At 37.0% G+C, this 26,212-nt stretch overlaps 1 protein-coding gene across 5 annotated transcripts in view; it reads left to right on the top strand.

Annotated features, from left to right (window-relative positions):
* The window catches only part of STXBP4 (syntaxin binding protein 4), a 172,786-nt gene that overhangs the window by 99,522 nt on the left and 47,052 nt on the right, over positions 1–26,212 (top strand). For all 5 annotated transcript variants that reach the window (XM_086686923.1, XM_086686926.1, XM_086686925.1 and 2 more), the window contains 3 exons: positions 597–713; positions 1,234–1,283; positions 3,334–3,467. In XM_086686923.1, coding sequence (XP_086543049.1) covers positions 597–713; positions 1,234–1,283; positions 3,334–3,467 — 301 coding nt within the window. The remainder of the gene's footprint in view (positions 1–596; positions 714–1,233; positions 1,284–3,333; positions 3,468–26,212) is intronic.

Below are 26,212 nucleotides of genomic sequence, written 5' to 3'. Positions count from 1 at the left end.
GCTTCTTTCCAATTCACCCATTAAAGTTCTCTCGTTTGCCATGTGTGCCCAAGGATATACCCTCAGAGCAAATTATGTTTCAGCATTCTCTTTTATAAGTAGGTTCACCCAGCATTGTTGTTGTTTGTCTTCATGAAATTCCTTTACTGTCAATGGGATTCTTTTACTGTTCACAGGCTTCCTTTACTTCTCTGCCGGCTCATATTTACATTATATCATATTACATTAAATATATATGTGTATTCTCAGTAATTTTTGTTACGCCACACTGGTAGTGATTTCTGTCAGCAGCTGGTAAGCCGTGTTGTAAACAAAAACGAAACAATGATAAACTCAATTCAAATGTATTTTACTATAAGAATCAATAAAGCCATATGCAGCTTATCTTGTAAAATTTGCAGCATCCCTATACAGTCTAACTTTTAAATATGCATATACAGTTAATTAAGTGCCTCCCCAAATCAGAAGATAAGTACACTAAGAGAAAATAAATAATATGGTAATGTTGGATATTAGTTAATAAAAACTGAACATAGGAGCCACTGATATAAAATCAAAGAAATGTTTAAGACCCTCCTTTTGATACCTCTATCCAGGAAAGTGTTCAGGAGTTAAGAAAGAGAATCACAGTGCTCGACTGCCAATTGCGAAAATCGGAAATGGCTCGAAAAACTTTTGAGGCATCCACTGAAAAGCTTCTTCATTTTGTAGAGGTAAATTTTCCCATTAACATTACCTTATGCCCATTTTTAAGAAATCTATATATGACTGACACTCAGATAAATGTCATGGTGTTTGGTGGCTAGTGAGACATTCTCTGGGCTCAAAACAGCAATGCTAACCAGCAGCCAATTTTAAAATTGCATAAATAATGAAAAGACCAGCTAACAAATAGATTCTATTGCTAACAAATAGAGCAATAATCCAGACAGGATAACATGGTCCCAAATATATACTATGTTTTTTGAACTCTTTTTCAAAACTGTTAATACTATACAAATATTATTTGATAAATATTTACCCTATAAAGAAATGTTTCCATAGCTATTATTACACATCTAAGTGGCGTTGCATGTCAATGTAATTGATTCTTTTTTCCCCACATAACAGAAACACCTTTTAATCAATTGGGAGTGAAAGGAGGAGGGAGGTTATAAACATTAGTTAAGTAAGAAAAGATGTTTTAAAAATATCAAACTTACATATCTCCTTTACTATCTTATTTGTCTCTAGACTATTCAAGAATTACTTTCTGATAATTCTTATCCTTTATCAAATTTAAGGTAAGAACATTTAAGTGTTTACTGTAGAGTATGATTACGTTTTTCATTTGGTAATTGTGACTAAAATACTAGAAATCTCTTAAATAGCCTTAAGATGCTACATAACGATTTGATGCTGTTTTTAATGTCTTGTGGAAACAGATACAAGGACGTGTTGTTTTTGACCCCATTTCTGTAAAAGAAATTCCTGGAGGTATTTAGTCAGTCACTGTAACCTAGTACTCTATTGAGGTAGGAATCACCTATATTGTTTTTGTCAGGAATTCTGTAAAGAGGGGATTACCTTGAAGTTCTATAAGCATCCTGTGTATAAATAAAAATCACTTTAAAGGTCAGTCTCAAGCCAGCAGATCAGTTGTTATGGCAAACAATTTTATAAAACATGTTCATACAATCGGTTTCTTTCATTTTCAACATTCAGTAGACATAAAAAAATATACATATTTGGAGAATACACCTTGATTTTGTTACTGTTCACAGATTGTTTCCAATTCAGAGTTTCTTACTAGGAGCTACAAACATACTAATACAATTTATGTATTTCAAACTGCAAGTCTTTGGTCATTGTGATACATAATGAGAGATACAGAAACGAAAGTTTCCTGTTTATACATTTTCAGAGCAGTTTTTTTCCCTCATCTTGTAAAAGCTGCCACTAGCAATGTACTTCTACTTCTAGCAATGCATACTTGCAGACAGGAGAACTCTGCCCTTCCCTATGAAAACACCAGTTTAATAAATGATGATTCATTGTATTCTTATCTATTTTAGGGTTCCACATAGCATTTTTTTTTAACCTTAGAAGAATGTCTATGGTAGTACACTTAAAAAAATTATTATTGAAATATAGTTGACCTACAATGTTATGTTAGTCTCAGGTGTACATCATAGTAATTTGATTACTCTGTACTTTATGTGATAATAGTATACTTTTGAACTCACTTTATTGTCATGCTTTATTCTAATGAAAGATCAGACATTGCTCTCCATGCTGCTTATGATGCAAGATAAAATGAAGATAACATGAATTTCATAATAATTATTTTCAATAACAATGTTAAAATACTCAGCAATCAGATTCCCTTGTATGGTTAGATGTATTTCCCGTCCCCACCCTCCAAGGTCTCATTGTGACCTTGAATAATAATTCAGAAGTTTTGGTATTAAAAATGAAGGTTAAAAATGACTATTCAAAAGCCAGAGCTTGCTCTCAAACTTAAACTGGTTCATGGAAAAAAAAGTAACTTTAAAAAACAATATTAAGCAACTTTTCACCATGTCTTAGAAACTGAAACTCTAGTACAGTATGGTTCAGTCTTTCTAATATCTGTGTCTTCTGTAATAAATTTAGGCCTTGATCATTTAACACAGAATAAAGGCTCTGTGTTTGAATTTGAGAATTGATGCTTCAGTGTCTCCTTGTGAATGAATATCATCATGCTTAAGAAGATGGACTATAAATAATAATAGTTTTGTTATCAGTTTAAAATTGTCCCTTTTCAAATAAAAGTTTTAATGTGATGGTTTTTTGCAGTAAAACCTAGCATTTTAAATTATAAAAGAGTGCATTCATTTCAGGTGACATTTGCATCTCCAAAAAGTGTTATAAATGCTGTTTAGATTTAGGGACAACAAATGGAAGAGCTTAAGAGAAATTTCAGGAGCACATACACATTGAAATTCTATTTAATATTATAAGAAGTAACAGTAAATGTCTGCTTAATAAATTTACGTCTGAGTGCTTCATTTGAATTTTTACAAAACTAAATAAAAGGCTACATCATGTTAGCATAACATAAGCACTCACAAAATAAGCCCAACAAATGATTTATTTCTCCTTCTTATCAGGTCAGTCTAATTCTTTAAATATGTCTTTGTTACATAACGAAGAATAGAAAACAGAAATGTTTTGTGATTACTTCATTTTATGACTGTAAGAATTCAATATTCCCAGAAATACAAATATTTTTGTACATAAGAGTTCAGATTCAGCCAAGATGGATGTTATTTATTGTGTAATAAGCTCATCTTTGCATTATTGCCATCACAGTGAAAGAAGAGCTTTGTTAGCTTCTCAGACTTCCCTCACACCCCTGGGAAGGAACGGACGTAACATCGCAGCAACACTGGCACTTGAATCTAAGGAACTTGTTAAATCTGTTCGGGCCATACTTGATATGGATTGTAAGTTTTCTGCATTTTTTCACTTTTTTCCCCCCAGTAATTCATTTAACAAAACAAAAGGAGATTTCAAGCTTGACAGTTTAATTTTGTTAAATGCGTTGGTTTGCCTGTAGTAAAACTGAGAGCTAATTGATAAAAATCTCGATACACTCCTTGTAGGGGGAGAATATTTACTTTATTTAAAGTGCCTGAAATGACCTCCAACAGAAGATGGCTGATTAAGGCATGTTTTTGCCTCGACTTCCATCCAAAGTCTCTTTGAAATGGAAGAACAGATAGAAAAATAAATCCACAACAGCACTGGAAACCTGGAAGGTTAGAACCAACATTTAGGGATTTTTGAATAATACACAACAGATGGAATAAAATGGAAGGTACAGCCCAGCTGAGCAAAAGACCCCAAAACACAATAAAGATCAAAGACAAAACTGCTGAAACAGTAAGTTAACTAGAACCGTGAAAAAAATGTCCAGGATCACAGGCAGGGAAGACTGGGAACAGACCCTGGGGCACTCAGCAGGGTAATTAATTAAAGGGCTATGGAATAGCTGAACCAGTTCCCCACTCATCAGAGCTGCTGGCTCAGGCATTTCCTCCTGAGCCAGGGCCAGGAGAATACCTCTCTTAAAGAACTGCATGATCTGTCCTTGGACACCCCCAGAGTCAGCACTGGGCTAGAAAGAGATGCAGGGGAACAGGCTTAGTAATGCCAGTGTCCCAGCAGACAGGGAGATCCTTGGGGAGAGCTTAAGTGATCAGTTATTTCCATCCTTCCCTCCTCCTGTCTCCCAGCACTTTTGCCTCTTCATGGATTTGGACTCCCTTTTAATTTGTTTGTTCTTCTGTCTCTTCTCTTGATGTCAGTCTGTCTGCTGGTTGTCTTTATGCTGGCCTCTAGCATTCCACTGTCTCTGTTTGCCACTCTTAATCTTCCCTATGCTGGGGACGAGATATCAAATATATATAAATATAAATGTAGAGAGGCACAGAAAAAACTCTTTGTTCACAAAGTATCCAAATAATAAGTTTTGAGTAAAGTCCTGTCTAGTAAATGGTTTGGCTTTGTAGAGGATACTATTCAAAGACCCTTTGGGGTAACTTTTAACTTCAAAACTATGTTATAGAAAGAGAATTGGAAACCATGCACAATTTGTGCAGTGAGGTTTTTTTTTCTTAATTTTGTATAACCTATTAAATTAAAAAAAAATCAAATTATATTTCAAAAACCCTATAAGAACTCTCTATGTGAAGAAATTCTGTGGGTTTCAGGATAGATGAAAATAATCACTTCTAATGTATTATGTGTACACTCAGAATTTAAAATATCAGACATTTTTAAGTTAGGGTGGGACCAGTGGAGGGAAACACCTGCATACACACACATAGCCCAGTGGACACTGCCATCATTAATTTTAATTACCTTGCTAACATTAACCTTTACATTTGTCAAACATGATTATTCAAAGAAAATATTTGAAATTCAGCAGAACTCCTTTGGAAGAGAAGTGAAAAATTCCATCGGCACTTTTTATGTCGTAAGATTGTACCTCATTTGCTGTTTAAACTAGCAAATAGTTTCTGCGTTGTCTTTTTTATTTATTTAGAGATATAATTGCTAACATTGGCATGTATTCCCAGTACTTCATAATTTTTATGACCTATCTTTTTCAGTTTGATAATTCGGATAAACTCAGCTCATTTTCTTTCTCTTTATGCAGTCGCTTTTCTATATGTAATGGAAAGCAGAAAATTACTACCATGAGGTAGATAATTCAGCTGCAGCCTCTACCTCATTTCCTTTGGCGTGACTGTCTGGTTATTTCAAGTTACAATTCAGAATTTTCTCTTGGGTAATTGCCTTTACTTTCTTCTTAACATAAGTATAATCTAGGATGTTATACAATGGGATTTCCTCAGAAATGAGAATCAGATTTCTTGGGTGTTATAGCTTAAACCCAGTCTCTGATGGAATATCTAGAAGATAATTCTGAACCTTTTTTAGATGGTGGCCTCTACTGAAATCTGGAGAAAGCCCTGTTACCAGACATGTGCAATTATATACATTTGCATCCATCTTCAGAGTGTTTATAAACCCCAACTTAAGAACCTAGATGTAGGGTCACAGAGGGCACGAGTGCTTTTTACAGCCTTGCAAACCTGGCCATCCAGCTTTCATCGGGATAGCTGTAGCAATGGAGAATTATGTGAATCATGGAGGCATCCTCGAGGAACAGTTTGAACCCATGTAAACAGTGCTCTGCAGAATTTCTGATGATCCTTGGAGGTGCCCCAGGGAATACCCCAATTAGCCATCCAACTTCATTGGGCAAATTAATTAACCTCTGGTCCTCTTTCCTCATATAAAAGGTGGAGTTCATAATATCTAAACTGGCAGGGTTGGAGGATTAAATGAGATACATGTAAAGTAGCTAACGGAGCACCTGGTAGTATAAGGTGTTCATTAATGGACATTGCTACTGCTGGTGCTGCTAATGCTGATACCACATTATTATCATCTAAAGCAGCTAATTTAAAACTACTTTTTCTCTGTGCTAAGTATTAAGTAACTATCATCTAAATCTTTCAGTTTGGATCCATTTGAAAAATATGACAGATGAGAGCTTTCCTTAATGTATAACATATAATGTTATTTTCAATTTTGAGTTATAATGTAATCATCATAGGAAACCATGGCTAAATGTCTCAATCAGCATCTTATCTTTCAGTTGTTTTTTTGCTAACTATAACAAAATTTTGGTCTGTTCCACTGTACTGCCTCCACTGAAATAGCATGTAGACAAAATAAGCATTTTCAATCAGTATCGGAACCCCTACAGGTGCCTCTATCGTTCGATCTCCATCAGTATTTACATGGTCAATATCATAATGTTTTAGTGTAATCTTTATTTGAAATAACTACTTGTTTTGAACTTAAATCTTTGATTGACATCTAGTTTCACAAAATAATTCTGTTACAAAGGCAGGAAGAAGCAGTTCTACTTTTAAAACGCATAATAAAATAATAACTGGCCAGCTATTCCATAGGAGGTCTTTAATAAGAACTTACTGACTTCCTCGTAGATGGGCAGCACAAACACAGGTATCCACCTTCCTTCACGATTCCCGTGGAAATGATAGATGGAATATAAAAATAGAGTAAAAATCTTCAAAAGCACTTGTAGTTACAGGCAAATCCCAAAAACTTCGATAGGGCAGGTGAGGCCACATACAAGGAAAGCACAAATGCCCAACTTGTTACTCCCCCTGCCTAACAACAGTGGCAATTATGGGATAATTGGAGGTCCTTCTGGCAGGAGGACAGTCCTTAATGCATTCTAATTTGAAGGGGTAATGAATAAAGCCAAAGACTCACTAGGGGGGCAGATGGACTCTTTTTCCTCTTTTATCTTGGTGAGTCAATGGCATTTTTGGAATCCTCAGGATTCACACAGATTCTGTGTCAAGCGGAAAGCTGACTGGGGCTTGGTCTCTTAGGCAGCAAAGACACACAGTGACATGCGCACACGCATCGACATGCACTGGGGCACACAGGACACTTTAAATGCAAAGGGAGCCCAGAACAGTGGCTTCTGCACCAAATGCCATCCCACTTTTCACAGCCACCTCTGGTCTTGGCTCACCTCTCACTCCCCTCAGACTACTGCATCATCCTTATACTCACAACACAAGTATACACTGGCCAGCCCCAGCCAGAGCTTTGAGAGGGTAACTCCAACAACAACGTGGTTAAATGTCAGTGCAACCAGAGGGTCCACACATTGTTTCAAAGGTCAAAATCCAATTCTGAGTAGAGTTCTCTACATCAAGTTTCTATAAAGAGAAATACATAACGTGTGTGTGTGTGTGTGTGTGTATACATACACACACACATTTCATTCAAGATCTTTTAAACAAATATATACATAAGCATACCAATATATGATCATGATAAAGTCCACAGTGTTAAAGCAAGAAAATAGAGCTGTCAAGATTTAGAATAGACTACCATCTACCAAGATGGTAGAGTGATCTCATGCCAAAACCTCCCCATTCTGCTCCTACACTTAGAAATGACATTTAAAATTATGTTTGTGTATTTAAAAGATGAAAACCAAAAAATTCACGTCTCCCTGCACCAAGAACAGAGAGTAAAACTGTAATGATAAGTGAGCTCTTAAGCTTCAGAGATTCATGGGGTTGGGATGAGCACCTGGAGCCAAGGTTTCTACACCCACGAGGACCCAAATGATGCCTGAGCAAAGGAAGCAAGGAGCAGGAATCTTCCTGTGGAGAATACACTTTCTTTTCTTAAGTTACTCATATATTAGGCATTAAAAAAAAAAAATCCATCCAATTTAGGAGCCATCTGGGCCTGCCAGTAATTAATGTTGAAAGTAAATATTCTCATCCACTACAGGTGGGAATGTAATTTGGCACAACATTTCTGGGAATCAGTTTTGCAGTATATATCGAGAGCTTTTAAGATATCTATTTGAAAACTATTTTTGAAAGTCAAAAATAATATTTTGTTGGTCATTTATTTTAACCCTACAATCCTACCTGTTGGTATTTTGCAAAGAAAATAATGAGAGATGTGCTTAAAAATGCATATATAAGTATTTGGATCACAGCATTTCTTATAATAGCAGAATTATGGATATTCAACTGTTATAGAGTGGTTGAATAATTATATAATTTTTTACTCAACCAACTGAAAATGAAGGTGAACTTTACCCCTACCAAGCAATGACTATCTGATTACATATATTTGTCTGTGGGAGCTTCCTGCATCAATTCAGGTGTTCCTTACTGTCTGAAACTAGCAGTATTTTAACTTTTAAAATTAGAATGTCAGTAATAGATGCTTTTTGTCTTTATATTCTGAAGCTAATTAGAAGTTATTTAGGCAGATGGGAAAAGGTTTTATGAGAAAAAGGGGAAACGTCGTACTGCAACATTTGTAGGACTTTATGATTTTTTTTCTTTTAGATCCAGAACTCAGACTTGATATAGCATCTTCTCATTGTACTTAGTCTGATTCTCAAACTGTTATCACTGCTTTTTTTTTGGTTTCTCCCAGCACACATTTTTATAAGCTAACATGATTTTATCAAAAGAGAAGTCATATATTTTTGGTGAAAGTCAGCTATACTATTTAGAATGGGCATGATGGTATTTGCTTCTCCATAAAGTTATCATGGCTATATATATATATATATATATATATATATATATATATATATATATTTCTTCTCCTAGGGTTGAAGAAGGTGTTCCAAGCATAAGGGGATAGTTTACATGTCTCTGATGCCATTTGGAGGCAATTTTACCTGTTTTTGTAGTAAAGTAGATCTGTTCTCTAGTGACTTAATCATTTAGAGCTAGATAATACCCATTGTAAATATTGGTGTTGTCTTACCATTCAAGGAAAATGGTGAACTCATATATTCTCTTGTATTGTTGCAAATTGAAAGTAGGTCACTACTGTGATGTTCTGTTAAGAAAATATATCAAATCTTGGGTGATCTCTGGGAAAGAAACTCTGCTTGGGTTATTTAATTTTGCTTTAAATGAGTGAATTATTGTTAGCTTCAAGGAAATAAGTAATTTCTTTCCTAGTACAGTTTTATTTCCAGAAAAAAAAAAGTGAGAGAAAAATACGTAACTTAAGAAAAGGTAACCATTGGGGCACCTGGGCGGCTCAGTTGGTTAAGGATCTGCCTGACGTTCAGGTCATGATCTCACAGTTCATGGGTTCGAGCCCTGCATAGAGCTCTCTGCTGTCCATGTGGAGCCCACTTCAGATTCTCTGTACCCACCTCTCTCTGCTCCTCACCGTCTCTGAAAAATAAATAAATAAAAATTTAAGAAATAAAGAAAAGGTAACCATTGGGACACCTGAGTGGCTCAGTCAAATGAGCATCTGACTCTTGGTCTCAGCTCGGGTCATGTCCCTGGGTCATGGGATCGAGCCCCACGTTGGGCTCTGTACTGAGCATGGAGTCTGCTTGAGATTCGGTCTCTCTCTTCCTCTGCCCCTCTCTCCTGCTTGCACTCTGTCTCTTTAAAATATTTTTTTTGAAGTAACCATTTAGATTTATTACTTCATTATTCACGATCTATTTATTGAGGATCTGCAATGAGTCAGACCGTGACCTAGGCAGTGGGATAATAGCATACAAAGTCCCTACTGTCAAGCTGCTTCAGTAAATTGTAAGGGTAAAAATGGACAATCAAATTAGCAAAGTGAACAATACCAGACAGTGATGACTGTTGTACATACAATAAAACCAGGTGATGTATAAGTGAGAATGCTACACCTCTTTGAAGAGATGACTTTTGAGCCAGGATTCAGCCAGGAGAAAATCTATGGGATGAGTTTTTCTGACCAAGTATGAAAACCTTGAGATAGGCACAATCTTTTTTTTTTTTTTTTTTATGAAATTTATTGTCAAATTGATTTCCATACAACACCCAGCGCTCATCCCAACAGGTGCCCTCAATACCCATCACCCACCCACCCCTCCCTCCCACCCCCCATAAACCCTCAGTTTGTTCTCAGTTTTTAGGAGTCTCTTATGTTTTGGCTCCCTCCCTCTCTAACCGTTTTTTTTTTCTTCCCCTCCCCCATGGTCTTCTGTTAAGTTTCTCGGGATCCACATAGGAGTGAAAACATATGGAATCTGTCCTTCTCTGTATGACTTATTTCACTTAGCATAACACTCTCCAGTTCCATCCATGTTGCTACAAAAGGCCATATTTCATTCTTTCTCATTGCCATGTAGTATTCCATTGTGTATATAAACCACAATTTCTTTATCCATTCATCAGTTGATGATTTAAGCTCTTTCCATAATTTAGCTATTGTTGAGAGTGCTGCTATAAACATTGGGGTACAAGTGCCCCTATGCATCAGTACTCCTGTATCCCTTGGGTAAATTCCTAGCAGTGCTACTGCTGGGTCATAGGGTAGGTCTATTTTTAATTTTTTGAGGAACCTCCACACTGTTTTCCAGAGCAGCTGCACCAGTTTGCATTCCCACCAACAGTGCAAGAGGGTTCCCGTTTCTCCACATCCTCTCCAGCATCTATAGTCAGATAGGAGCAATCTTGACATATTGGAGGGACTTAGGAGAAATTCTGAGTTGCTGATACATATGAGCAAACAGAGGAGTTAACATGAGCTAAGGGTAGAGATGCAAAAAGAAGCTGGACCATACAGGGCTCTGAACACCATTCTAAGGAGTTTGGATGTTATTTTGAGTGTCATAGGAGCTGTCGGTGGTTTTAAGTAGGAGAAGAAACCTGATCTGATCTACATTTTTAAAAGCTCATTCTTGCTTTTGTTTAAAACTGGGCTGTAAGAGTAGCAGAGTAAAAAAAGCAGAAAGACTACATGGTTTTGCAGTGATTGACTTGGGACAGGATAGTAGCTTGGGCTAGGTTTGAATAGCAAGGAACAAATATTCATTTTTAAAAAGAGATTTAGTATTTCATCAGTGTATATAACATTTTGAAACACCTGAAATTCAGTATTCATGTTTAAACTTAATATTCACGCGCATACGAGGTCAGTGAGTAACCAGAAGTCCAGAAGCACAAAGCAATTATCTGTTGTCATCTTCAATCTTCAACTATCTCATATTTTCCTATGGTTCCTTCTGCACATTAATTAACTCTTGGGTATTTGCCTTTTTCATTAAACACATTCCTGAGAATTGAAGTGAAGTTATTTAATAATGCCAATCTATAGTAACTATCTACTGTTTTCTATCGGTACATAGGAAGCAAACATAATAGTTTGTCAGTCATAAAAATCAGAAAGCCACCATATTTCCAGTATTTACCATACCCAAAAACTGTCTAGTATGAATCAATCCCAGAGCTACCACATGATAGGCATTTTCATAGAAGATCATTTCCAAGGAAGTGTTTCATATATATACTTTAATCACATATGCTGCCAGCATCCGTGAGCTATGAAGGGCATGACCAAATGAATGAGACTTAATTCTTCCCACCAGGCAGGAATATAGTTGTCAAGGGGCTTGCAGGATGTGCAACATCTAGGATTTATTCAGGTAAAAGCCTATATATCTTAGTACTAACATGGGTGAACACACTGTAACACAGAATGATTTCCAACACAAAGGCAAAAAAAAAAAAAATACAAAGCCTGCTTCAAAAATTAAAGAAGGCATTGATGTTTAAGTATAGTACATTATTGGGGCACCTGAGTGGCTCAGTCAGTTAAGCGTCCAACTTTGGCTCAGGTCATGATCTCACAGTTTGTGGGTTTGAGCCCTGTGTCCAGCTCTGTGCTGACAGCTTCAGATTCTGTGTCTCCCTCTCTCTCTGCCCCTTCCCTGCTTCACTCTGCCTCTCGCTGTCAATCTCTCTCTCTCTCAAAAATAAATAAACATTAAAAAATTTAAAAAAATAGTATAGTACATTATCTCTCTTTCAAAAAATGGAATTCCAATTCCTTTCACAATTAGAACTGACTGCAATAATAGAGCATCTACAGTGGGGTTCATGTTTTGCTCCTGTAGGATTATCCAGTTATAACTGGACAAGCAAAATGTGAATGGTGCCAGAAAGGAATATTTTCCCTCGAGGCCTGAAAATGTCCTCATCCAAATGGAATACATGCTTTTGGGTTAATGAAATAGGTGTTCTCTGGAGTTCATCTGAGGACAGAGTATTAACAGCTCATCTCAGGGGAGACAGTGGCAGTAGCAGTCATGTGCAGTAATGACTTTAATAATTATTTAATATGATACAACAGTTGAGTGAAGATCCAGAAGTTCCTGCCTTCAACAACAGAGTATTAATATTACCACTACAGATAAATATATTTAAAGATAATAATGCCATAGATATAGGAGATTTTAAAATGTTTTATCAGTTTTACACTTTGAAAGTACCATTTTACATCCATATGTCCTCGCAGCAAGCCTGTGAGATACACATTATTGTTTTTAACTTAAAAGATACGAAGCAGAACCTGGGTGGCTCAGTTGGTTAAGCATGTGACTTCTGATCTTAGCTCCAGTCTTGATCTCAGGGTCGTGAGCTCAAGCCCCATGCTGGGCTCCACACTGGGTGGGAAGCCTACTTAAAAAAATATATATTGTATGTTAATAAAACAGTCATATATTTCGGGGCACCTGGGTGGCTCAGTCGGTTGAGCATCCCACTCAAGCATCAAGTTTGAGCCAAAACTTGATTTTGGCTCAGGTCATGATCCTAGGGTTATGGAATCAGGCTCTGCACTGGGCACGGAGCCTGCTTAATATTCTCTCTCTCTCTCTCTCTCTGTCTCTCTCTCTCTCTGTCCCCCTTTCCTCTCCCTCTTCCTCTCCCTCTCCCTCTCTCCCTCTGTCTCTCTCCCCCACTCGTGTGCTCATTCCCTCTCTCAAAAAAAAAAAAAAAAAGATCAAGGCTTAGATAACTTGAATAATTTACTTCAGTCACATGCTTGGAAAGGGCAATGCCAGACCCCTAACTCGGATCTTCTAATATTAAGTCCTACAAATCTCACAGGTGTACAGTTAAGTCATTATGTCACAATTGAATTGGATTTTTTTCCTTTTTTTTGAGCATATAAAATGGCAAGATGTGGTATTCTCAGCGGTATCTTAGATTTGATAAGCTATGATGACCTCTTGGAGTCTTGGCCTCCTGTCTGTAAAGTAGGGATACAGTCTTCCTAAGTCTCAAGGATTGAGGGAACTAGTATAAAAGTGCTTTGTAAATGCAAAGCACTATATAAATATAAGATTGTGTTTTAGAGTTCATTTTATTTATTTATTTATTTTTTTTTTTTGAGACAGAGAGAGACAGAGCACGAGTGGGGGAGGGTCAGAGAGAGAGGGAGACACAGAATCCGAAACAGGCTCCAGGCTCTGAGCTGTCAGCACAGAGCCCGACGCGGTGCTCGAACTCACGGACCATGAGATCGTGACCTGAGCCGAAGTTGGATGCTTAACTGACTGAGCCACCCAGGCGCCCCTAGAGTTCTTTTTTTATGTCAGTTAGAATTGGCCAAAATTTACCTCATCTTAAATTTGCATGATTTACAAATATTCAGAATAAAGCAGTAAGGCTTAAGGAGCTTTAATAACTTCCAGTCAGGTAGAGAGGGATACCTAACTCATTGGTAGCAGTGGCTTTCTCAGGTCAGATTGGGAGAATATGTTTTTCGTTTTTGTATTTGTTTTTTTTAGAAACCTTTATATTTGATTTTTTTTCTTTTTTTAGAGTGAGCATTTGTTAATTCTAAAATTTAAAGCATCCCTTTTAAAAGTAAGTTTTAAGCATCATGGAAACCTCACAGTAAAAAATTTCTTTTTGCAAGCATTTACAAAACAATGCATACAGAAGGAATAATAAATGTGCCCTGATAAAAATCTTGAAATGGAAGATATAGAGTCAAAAACTTAATCTTTAATAATATTTTTAAAAAATGTGCGACTTTATGAACTTATGTAACCAACATTACCAGTTAGACTAAAAATGATTAGGTCTTGGGACTATACGATGCTGCTTGTGTTTCTTGTTCCTTTGGGGGTTTTTAATTTTTTTTTTTAATGTTTATTTATTTTTGAGAGAGAGACAGAGTATGAGTGGTGGAGGGGCAGAGAGAGGGAGATACAGAATCCGAAACAGGCTTCAGGCTCTGAGCTGTCAGCACAGAGCCCTACGTGGGGCTCGAACTCACAAACTGTGAGATCATGACCTGAGCCAAAGTCGAATGCTTAACTGATGGAACCACCCAGGTGCCCCTCTTGTTCCTTTAAAATAACCACCAAATGCTAATGAAAGTAAAAGTCCAAGTGGGACAGAGAAGGAGCATTGGAAGTGAGAAAAACCTGCTTCTTGAACAAGATTTTTTAAACCTTAGGTAAATTCCTCAACCTCAGTTTTGTTTCATTTATGAAATGGAAAGTAGGAGCATTAAGGCTCATTACGTCACAGGATAAGATGAAGTATCATTTGTGAAATTGCCTTTAGTTTTTATATAAAAAAAATAGTTGTTTGTACCCTAAATCATATCTTTGTCGAAAAGATAGATTCATTTTTACTTGTACAGAAGCAGAATAGTATAGTAAAAAGACTATACTTTGAACCTTGTAAGGTTCAAAATCTAGGCCTGCCACCTAATAGATTTATGCTTCGGGGGTTCTGTAGTCTCCCTGAGTCTCATTTTCTTCATCTATGAAATTGGAGATATCACCAACTCATAAGATTGTTTAGAGGATTAAAATAATGTATCTGAAGCGGCTAGCTGATTAAAGATAATGTTTAAAGTGGCTCCCACCTGGTAGGACTCAATATATATCATCATTATCTTCATCATTATAATCTTCATCATTCATTGTCATTATGTAAAAAGAGTATTTTGTTCTTGCAACCTAATCTGATATAAACTATTCTCTCCCCACCCCCCCCCCTTTTTCTTTTCTTTTTTCTTTTTTCTTTTGAAAGCAAGAAACCTTAGAAGGTGGTGAAATATCTCTACTAATGTCGATTTATGTAATCTATCGTTATTAAATTACTCCACTGAGAACGTTTAAGAAACCAAGTGCTAAAATGCCTAAAAACAGTTGCCAAGTAACATTTCATTCTTTAAAAGAGCAATAAAGAAACCCAGCTTCAGCTCAAATTTATTTCATGGCAATGAAGTTTGAAACAATAAAGTTTATGTCTAACTAGCAACCTCAAGGGCTCTCCAAATGTCATAGTCTTGTATAAGGAGAGGAAAAACTTGCTGAGTTTGTATAGAACATAGCAGTAGTAAAACTTCCCGGGAATGGGTATAGCTAGCCACCAGCTCACTGTGAACCCTTGCACTAGACTTCCACAGGCATTTCAATCATATGAGAAAGGAGTAAACCTTATAGATACCTGGTGGAAGAATGCGCCAAATAGTAATGCTGATAGAATGCTCCTGGTATGCTTGAGAAAAACAGGACAGTATGGATAGAGAAGGCCAGTTCGTGGTATCACTCAATCCTCAACCTGTTTGCTTTCATAACAATCTATTCTTTTAAATTTTATTTATTTAAGTAATCCCTACCCCTAACATGGGGCTTGAACTCACAACTGCAGGGTCGAGTTACAAGCTCTTCTGACTAAGCCAGCCAGGCACCCCAATAATCTGTTTAATGTTGGCCTCCTCTCTACCTCCAGCTCTCTCTTTCACTCCCGTTTTTCATTCTCTTCATAGGACTTCACACTATTTTTTTTTCATGGTTTACTTGTTTATTGTCTGTCTCCTCTATTAAAGTATGAGCCCCTTGAGAACAAGGATCTTGCATATCTTGATCTTTACAATTTAGTAACATCTAGTTACTAGATCCTAGTTTCATTCCTAGGATTTTTAAAAATAGAAATAAATACCCAGCATATGAATGAATGTAATATATAGCAAATCCACACAAATAGACGTCAGCCAGTTCTTTCCATAAATATTTGTTGAGTACCTACATATCAGACACTAAGATCAGACTCTGCTCATGTTGAGGATGCCCCTGTAGTAGAAAGCAAGCAAGCAAGCAAGCAGGCATGAGGTAGGAGAGACTTGTGGAAGAATGGAATTAACTCTTCCCTCTCATACATACTAACCCTAGGTGGGTGCCACACACCATCAACAGGGGCTTTGAGACCAAAATATTTCCATGAATGACCATACCTTTTTTCCAGATCTGATAGAAGGGGCGTGAGACTATAGGCAGTTTCCTATAAGAAATCCATGAATGTCAGGGAGGGTGATGCTTCAAAAAGAGCTGAAAAAAAGAAAGAAACCAAAGTAAATCTGTAAAAGTGGACCTTGAATAGCCCAGGCAGAAAAAGAATATGAGTGATGTTTTCATTAAAGTGGATCATAGGCTGGTGTGTACCAAACTGTTATAATAGGGAAGCACTTCAACTATTGTAAAACCTGCTGGGATTGTAGTTCTACCAAAAGAATCTAAAGAGGATGCAGTTGTTTAATTATATATATATTTGGGCATATACCACAGGTTCCAGGAATTGTTTATTTATCTAGACATATACCACAGATTCCAGAGTCCAGTTTTGTTTTATTTTAAACTTGGGTTAAATGGGTTTGTTCTCATGTTTAGAGACTATGGATGGGAATGTGGCTTATGGAGTAATAATTCCTAAAAGATGAACTCTACTGCAGAACTTCCCTTACAGTGTCAACAAGAAGGAAAGGGCAGAGGTGTACATATAATCAAGGGGAATTTCAGAGTTCTTTGATGAGCTTAGATGTTCAAACAAATATACAAACGTTGGAGAAAGAGACAACCTAGAACTAACAAGAACGCTTAAGAATAGTGGCAGGAATGTTAAAGCCAGGATCAACCTACGCTTTTGAAAAAAACTTTTAAAGATGAGAAAAGCTATATTTGAAGATAAAGAGAAAGTAGATTTGGTATGTTAAATTAACATAGAGGGGGAAAAGTCTAGGTAATGTAATAGACTCTCTTTGAGTAAGGGTTCCCATGATCTCTCCTTCCCAGTGTTCATACTTTCTGTGATCCTGTCCCCTGGAGTATGTGCAGGACCTGTGATCTACTTCTAACCAATAGAACACAGCAAAAACAGGATGTACATGATAATATTGCATAAGATTTTAGTGCCCATTTGCTGGAGCCTCCTACTCCTTCTTGGCTTCAAAGAAGTGAGCTCTTACGTTGGGAGACCCACATGACAAGAAGCCAAAGGCAGCTTCAGGTGGGTAGCCAGGGAAAATGAAGCCTTTAGTTCTAAAACCGCAAGGAATTGAATTCTGTTGACCGTAACAACCTTCCCCAGTCTGGCCTCAGATGAGACTGCAGCCTTGTGAGACCCTAAGCAGAGTACTTGGCTATGCCTCGCCCAGACTCCAGACTCACAGAAGCTGTAAGATAATAAATACATGTGTATTAGTCTAAGCTAGTCAAATGTGTGGTAGTTTCCTACACGGTGATAGAAAATATCATCAACCGGTTACACAGTAATAGAAAATATCAACTACTGCCTTTTGCTTCTGTCTTCCCAGTTGAGAAAACAACCTTCAGAATGGCATGGCTAGAATTTTCCCTGGAATAGAACATTCCTTCCTATTAGAATAAAAGATACAAATTACATTTAGAGCTTTGAGTCAACCTTCATACTCCCCATGAGATGACTCTTTTCTACCTCCTTCACCTCTTTGACTCTTTTCTATCCAAAGGAAATATTGGCGGGGGGCGGGGGGGGGGGGGGAAGAGGGATGGAAAGGATACTTTTTTACAAGCTTAATTAAGGCATCAGCCTCTAGAAACGGCTGCCATTATGTTAGAAATGCTGTCATGAGTCTTCCTAAGAGAGCTGCTTTCCCTCCTCACCATGTGATGTTGTCTCTTTCAGCTTAGCATTCTCACTACCTATTACAGTGCTTGACACATGATTGATTCTCCAAGACCATTTGATGAATGAATTCCTTGTTAAGTTACCTAACCCATAAACCTAATAAGAAAGAAAGTCATCCTTCCCTACTGTGGTGTTCTTCCCCTCTTAGACTTTTGGGAATGAAAAGGCAAGCATGACATCTATTTATGTACAGGGAAGCAAATGAATAAACCCAGAGAATACAGAAATGAATGAATTGCTTTTTGTAAATAAAAGGAACCTTAAAAACCTAATATGAATACTGACTATTTCATAATTGTCTTTTTTTCTCTTCAGTCTACCAAGTTGTGCTCAGTTTTATATGAGACATATTCAGTGTTGGTAGATGCCAGAAGCTTAATTGTCTGACTCCAAATGATACTGACATAATGGACTCATTTGCTATGCCTCCATTCTCTATCTTCACATCACATAAAAGTACAAACCTTTTATAACCTGACAGTAATTGAAATGCCTTTATCTTTTATTCATTTTATTTTCAGCTTCCTTCTTTGTAGACCCCTAGTGGAAACATAATTTTAGCTTTATTCCTTCCTGTTTGGTACACTGAATGCCTGGTCCGTTGTACCTCATTTCTGGCAATCTGTGAAGTTTTTATAAATACTTTGTTAATTTAATTTGCTGTTGGACATTACTGATAACAAAATGCCCAAAAGATTTGGTTTAATTTACATAACATATAAGTAGAAAATGATCAAAAATAGATGCTCCATTGCTTACTGTCCATTTCAGAAACGTGATATTGTTTTCATCTAAACTAAGGAAATAAAGTATTTAAACTCATAATGTCCTTATTTATGAGTTAGGAGATTACATATTTGTTGAATTGAAACTTTCATTTATATAAAGGGGCTCAATGATTATGGGTATTGCCTGAGAATGTGGATATTTAAAAACAAATAGCAATTACTTCCTATTACTTCTGCCCTACAGTCTATCCTCTAGTGGTCTTTAATGCATAAACCAGACCCTATCATCCACATGACATCTTGGACCAGTCACATTGGTCTATTTATAGTTCTTCAAACATACCAAATTCATTTCCACCCCAGTACCTTTGTACTTGCGGTTCTACCTCCCTGGATTGGTCTTACTTCAGATCTTCACAAGGCTCACTTTCACACCCCTGTCTGTATTCTAATACCATCTTCTGAAGAGGCTTTTCCTAGCCAATCTGTCTAACATAGTAAGTAGCCCCTGTTACCACTACCGATCACTCATGATTCCTCTACTGTTGTTTTTTTAAAAGCACTAATTGCTCCCTGAAATTGTGTCTGCCCTACTAGAATATAAACTCCAGGAAGGCAGAGTCCTTACTCACCTTCTTCACCACCACAGCCCCAGAATCCATCATTACAGCAGTCCATCCTCCATATGTAGGAATTGAATAACTAAGTGAATAAGATCATAGAGGTAGGTCACATAGGATAAAGAGAGAAACAAGGAAGAGAAATCAAAATGGCACTGAATTTTTGAGCCTGGATTATTGGCAGGTAGTAGAACCATGAAAATTCACAAGTAACCCAGAAGAAGGACAAGTTCTGTATTACACACTAGCACTAGGAATACTGACCTCTAGAGGGAGATAGGGAGGGACCACAGGGTTGGAAATGTTGCTGCAGGGATTATTCTTATGGTTCTGATAATTCAAGCCCTAATATTGCAGAGAAAAGGTGTAACAGGGGAAGAAAGAAAAGTCAGGGACAACTTAGAGGAGGAAGGGGAGCCAGATGGGGAACAGAAAGGATGATAGAAGTAGAAACTAAGAATATTGCTGGGAGGTTTAAAAAAAAGCAAAAACAAAACAGGAAAAGAGATTTTCAAGGAGAGATTGGAAAGTGGTACTAAATGCTGGTAACAAGAGAACAATATGTGGGAAATGGGCCAGCTTTGACTGTAAGTATTTGTGACCTTTACGAGAGAATCTTCGGTAGATTGGTGAGGGCAGATATGCATCTTACACCAACACTGTCTCGAATGTCAGTTGAATCTTTCTTCTGTGATTCATGGGGCATTTCAATATCTCTTAAGACCTCCTGTTCATATTGTAAATATCAGTTATGTAACTCTAGTTTAAAAGGTGTAGGGTTGGGTGGCCTGAGTGGCTCAGTTGGTTGAGCGTCTGACTTCAGCTCATGTCATGATCTCGCAGTTTGTAAGTTCGAGCCCCAAGTCGGGTTCTGTGCTGACAGCTCAGGGCCTGAAGCCTGCTTCAAATTCTGTGTCTCCTTCTCTCTCTGCCCCTCCCTGACTCATACTGTGTGTGTGTGTGTGTGTGTGTGTGTGTGTGTGTGTGTGTGTGTGTGTCTCAAAAATAAATATTAAAAAAATATTTTAAAATAAAAAAAAACAAACAAACAAGGTTAGGGTTAAGGGAAGAAAGGTATGGGAAATGGAACTGAATCTAAACTGATCCTACAGCATATGTTGGAAGTTACTTAATCTGAACATGTTCTTGCCTGGGCCCAGGTTTCTGTGATTTTCTAGAGAGGGATGCCATGTGCTCCGATAGCTGTCAACGTGTCATTTAAATGTGTGCCTAGTTTTTCTAAATCGAGAAGTGCTAGGATAAGAGGGAAAATGTTAGTTAGGCCAGCAATATTTTTATTTTATTGTCTGCTGACATAAAAAATGTGTTAAACTTTATTTTCATTATTTTGCAAAGATCTGAAAAGAATGAACAAGCAGGAAAACTTGCTCATAATCCAGTACCAAGAGGCAACCATTAGTTACATTTTGGCCTCGTTAACTTTCAGTCCCTTTTTTTCCCCAACTTTTTAAAACTTCTAACATTTTTATGTTGTTTTTTTATATAATGGGAAAAGGAGCACAGTGGCTAACAGTGTGGACTCAAGAACCAGGTCTCCTGGATTCAAATCCCATATCTTCCTCTTATGAGCAACATGACCTTGATGAGGTTCATAACCTGTCCTTTTTTTTTTTTTTTTTTTTTTTAATAGTTTTATGTCTCCCTACAACCTATTTCCTTTCAACGTTTATTTATTTTTGGGACAGAGAGAGACAGAGCGTGAACGGGGGAGGGGCAGAGAGAGAGGGAGACACAGAATCGGAAACAGGCTCCAGGCTCTGAGCCATCAGCCCAGAGCCCGACGCGGGGCTCGAACTCAGGGACCGCGAGATCGTGACCTGGCTGAAGTCGGACGCTTAACCGACTGCGCCACCCAGGCGCAGTCTCCCCACCTGTAAAATGTAGGAACAACCAATTCTTTTATGAGCTCATTTGGTCTGATATCTGGGATACAAAAGAGTTGACCCCATACCCTTTCCACCTTTCCAAGCTTACTTATTCCATATTCCCCTCCCCTGGCAGTCTTTTGGAAAGCTTCTCATCCCATTTGTCATTTTGTCTATCATTCTCCTGATGTTTTGTACTTTTGTCATTTGTCTTGCTGTGCAAATCATTGTTTACGAATAAGATCTAGGGTAGGAGCCACCTCTACTCCTGGAGACTTAACTAAAATGAGAAACTGAGGAACCCAGTTGAGGATTATGCTTGTCTATAATGGCCTTAAAGTTGTACCACACTGTACCCTCACATTAAAGTCAAATATGGCCTGGATCTGTTCTGCAATAAAAAAGGGTAATAAACTAATTAAAGCATTTGATTGTCTGTATCAGAGTTATTATCCTAAAAAGCCATTAACCATACAATGATAATCAAATGACTGGATGGGCCGTTAACGGTAATATGTCCCTTAGGGCAGCACATCACAACTGTGTGCGCTGTGTGCAGACTTTGTGACAGAAATGTCTCTAAGACTAGGCTAACTGTGAACTATTTAAGTAAGAGAGAACCCAAGGGAAAACAGTTTCTTTTTCTTCTTCTTCTTCTTCTTTGTTTTTCTTTCAGGAAAGGATAATTGGTCAAATTACCCTTTATCCTGTTTACTAAAGGAAAATAATTGGTCAAATAGCATCAAGGCAGAACATGGCCATAAAAGATGCAACACCTCTCTGGTGGTTTCATGATTGAAAACAAAACCCCGCCCCGAGTCCGCCCCATCAAACTCAATGGATCCTTTGGGCATGACAATCATGGATCTATTTTCCAGAGCCAACCTTGATTTTGAGTGTTTTGGCACCCTTTTAATTACTGTCCTGATTTGGGGATCCGAAAAAGAAGAGTTGAAGTATCTATAATATCCTTTCTTTGTGAGCAAGGTTTTTTGGCCAACTTTAGCCTTTCTTGAACACATCCTTGCTCTGTCCTCCTCCTATAATATAGTGGATCTGTCTTTATCGATAAGGTACTGCAAAGTTCTGTCAAGTGCATTGCTGTGCTTTGGGTTGGAGGGTTTGTATGAATAGCAAAATGCTACTTTATTGCTTGAGAAGATGGTGAATTGACATTAACTTAAGGAAACAGACTGCTGCAGGTTTTTCTGAGTATCTTGCAGTAAATCAACCTTCAAAGACTTCCTTAGGAAACACGTTGGCTCTTTTTAAAAATATAAATACATTAAACAAAGTTCTTAAATCATCTAGCTCTTTTTTCTAATCTGAAGTTAAGGAAAATATATCAGTATGTAATATGACTTCCTAGGGAGTTGAACAACAGAAGACTTGGATGTGCTGAATCCAGCCAACAGCTATCAACCTCATTCTCTGTGTGTTTTCATTCGTTAGGAGTGGGCTAGGAGGAAGATCACATTAATGCGGCCATTTGTGTTTGCCTCAGCCCATCACCTTGAACTTTTCTCCCAAAGAGTGACAAATTACGTTCTTCTTCCCAAATAGAAGTGCAAATTTTGTTCATGCATTTCCTGAATTTTTAACTACACCCTCTTTTTGTTGTTGTTCTGTGAAGTAGAAACCACTGTTTGTTTTCTCTGTAATGAAGTACAAGGATGCAATTATTTTTAAATAAGCTGTTTACTCGCATATTTGTGACTGTTACCAGGTCACAATTTATAATAGTAATTCCTCAGCAGGGTTCTGACAGTAATGAACCTGAAGCTCAGAGTTGTAAAGAAATTGCAAAGGGAAGCACACCTAAGTAATGACATTTGTTAGGAGATAGAGACGTCATCTCCCAGCACCTAGGATTATTTTTTATATTTACAGCTCAGGAGTCAAATCTGAACTCAAGTTGACTGATCAGAAATAATTCACGCGCTGGGTTTACCAACAGTGAAAAATAACAGAGGAAGACTTCTTCAATTCTCTTTCTGAATTGTTAGGGACAGACATGATACAGCTTAGGCCTCTTGCCTTATAGCATTAGTGGTTCAACATAGGAGCAAAGACAAACGCCAGAAAATAATGACTTGTTTGATTGTTTATATTTAAACTAAAACATCTAAGCTATTTATTTTCTCATGTCTCAGGGACTAAAAAGTTTCATGAGAAATACACATTCGTAACTTAAAAAAAAAAGGAATACACACTTGTAATGTTTTTTTTTTTTGTTTTTTTTTTTTTTTTTAATGCCCAAAGGAGATAGTACCATTTCCTGAAGACCTGATCAGTACATTCAAAACATTGCTGTGGAGCATATTCTCATTTGAGAATATAGCTTAGACATTTTGTTATCTAAATACTTTGTGGTACTTGTGTTGTTTCCAAAAGCTATCAAGCACCTAAATCACAACACACAGATGTGTGTTCACTGTGATATCACATTCAGAAAGCCATGGAAGCAAAGGAAATCTGTTGGAATGCACAGGGCAGCAAGCAGGCTTTCTTTTCTATTTGGTTGTTGGCTTGCCATGTAACATGCCAAGTTTCCCTCTTCACTCTACTGCCTAATGACGCTACAGAAACTTAATTGGTATTTCCAGATAAAAGATTTCACAGAAACTTAATTGGTATTTCCAGATAAAAGATTTCACAGAAGCACAAATTTTATTATCTGGCTTTCTGTCTAGTGGTTGCTCTTAGTACACACTGAATATAACCTCTTAAATATGAAGGTAACATGTTAAGACTATGAGGTCAAAAAGGATAATTATGGTTATAACTAATTATCATGTAAGTTAACCAAATGTAATTACAAAGCATTTAATTGTTAACTTTTGTTTAAACATGATTTTCTTATTTGAGTGAAAGGCAAAAAAAACACATTGGCCCTTTGTTGTTCTTTTATAGCAGTGCTCAGTTATGTGACCTAGATTTCAATTCTCTGTAGTATTTCCTGTACAAAACCAGTGTATTCCCTTTCTGCACACCTACCACTAATAATAAAATATGAGTCAGCTACATAGAGCTACTATCTGTGTAAAGTTTTTAATCAAAACCTTTTGTTAATGAAAAACAAGTGCATAGAGCTATTATAATGCAGATGAGCTAATAAACAAAGTATAATTAAGAATCTTTCTAGAGAGAAATTTCTCCGGAGGTAAATATTTAAAGACTCACTGTTAGGTTTTTTTAAAAAAATAATGTACTTTTTGTCTGCTTAAAGAAATTTCTTTTTCTTTGTCTGATGTCTTGAAATTCTTGGTAGGCAGAAACTGTGACTCTTTAATTTGATATTGTACTAAACAAATATTTTTTGAGCTATTCTCTTCAAAGAATCTTTCTTGTTATTACAATCTACTGTTATAATCTCTCTTTTTTTTAATGAGTATGCACACTGGAAAGTGAAGCACTCTCCAGTTCTATAGTATGTCAAATAATATGGCAGATTTTATATTTTTAAATATAAAAAAAGATACTTACACTGGGTTTGTGAAATTTTGCCTTTGTAATCCATTCATATTTTGATGATAACCAAAGTTCTTAGGCAACCATTATGCTATAACATTACTGTCAGGAAATTGGAACAAATTCCAGGTTATTTCACTGAACATGCATCACATGGTCAAGGCTTCCTAACACTCTGGTCTTGACTAAATAGCACAGCACTCATTTAAGAAGTATGTATCTTAAAGAAACACAGATCTGTTCAAATTGGCAGCACTAATAGAAAATAAAATGATAGTTTCAGCTATATCTATATAACATCAAACATCTGTGTTATGAGCAAATGCTGACTCCTCTAGCTGTTTCCAAAGGTACAGATGTTTACATTATATGAGCAAAACAACTGAATGATGGATTGAGTGGTTTTAGCTTGTATTTGAATTGTTACCATAGTCTCCGAATACTGCTGTAAAAGCATTCTTCTTTAGGGTCTATTCCCTCCCTCAATCATTTCATCGCTTTTATTCCTTCCTTCCCTCTCATCCTTTCTTCAACAAATATTGATCGAGTACCTGCTATGTGTCAGACACTGTGTGTTGAGTGAGAGAATAAAATAGACATGGCCTCCCCAGAGCATACATTTGATGGAGAGTAATTGTACATCCTTTAAAAGTTTAATTATATACTTACAAATTGTGGTAAGTGTTCTAAGGAACAAGAATAAGGTGCTATGTATTTATCCAACAAATATTTTCAAGGGCCTACTATGTGTCAGGCGAGGTTTATTGTAAACAGGGATGAATGAAACATGATCCCTATCCTTGCTGTGCTTATGTACAGTTAAGGAAAACAAACAATAAACAGGAAGACCAATAAATATGTCATTTCTGTTGAGGAAGTTCAATGACTGTAGTGTACATGTTGCTCTGATAGAAATGGAGGGAGGGCAGGGACCATCTGTCCATATGACAAGCTTTCAAGTGGAGACTGGAAAGATGACTAGGAGCCAACCATCTAGAAAGCTAAGTAGGGATCAACCCAGGCTGAGGCAAAGAGCTGCCTACTCCAAGAATTGAAAGAAGGCTAGAATAGATTCATTTAGCAAGATGGGGAAGATTTCGGGGAGGATCCGCTTTTGAGACATAAAACTTAATTTTGGAAAAATCAGGTCTAATTTGCCTATGAGACATCTACGTGGAGACGTTATTGGGGAGTTGCTTATACTAGTCTGGAATCAGAAGGAAGGGCTGAGTTGGCCAAATGTGATCAGCACATGTAGGTTTTTTAACATTATAGAAACTGTGAGATCACCTAGGATATGAATGTAAGTCGAGAAAAGAAGGGGATCCAAGACTGAACCCTAAGGACAAAATTTAGAGGTCTAGAGAAAGAAGAAGCTAGACTGAGAAGGAGTGGTCAGAAAGACAGATGGATAATAAGGCAAGTATAGCGATGTGGAAACCAAGAAAAACCGAGTAGTTTTAAAAGTATATGCTTTTGAGTAGTTAAGTAATTGTCCTGCTAGATAGTAAATTTTTTAAAGTTATTCTCAGTAAATTATAAATACTCCATAGTTATTAATATTGTGCATATGTATATACGTATGTTTTTAGAACGACTTTCTCCGAAAAAGTAGAAACTGTCTTGGGGCGCCT

The sequence above is a fragment of the Puma concolor genome, chromosome E1 (assembly GCF_028749965.1).
Source record: "Puma concolor isolate L17-30 chromosome E1, mPumCon1.1.hap2, whole genome shotgun sequence".
Taxonomy (NCBI): domain Eukaryota; kingdom Metazoa; phylum Chordata; class Mammalia; order Carnivora; family Felidae; genus Puma; species Puma concolor.
Note: the sequence above shows the minus strand (reverse complement) of the source record. Positions and strands in the feature narration are given on the sequence as shown.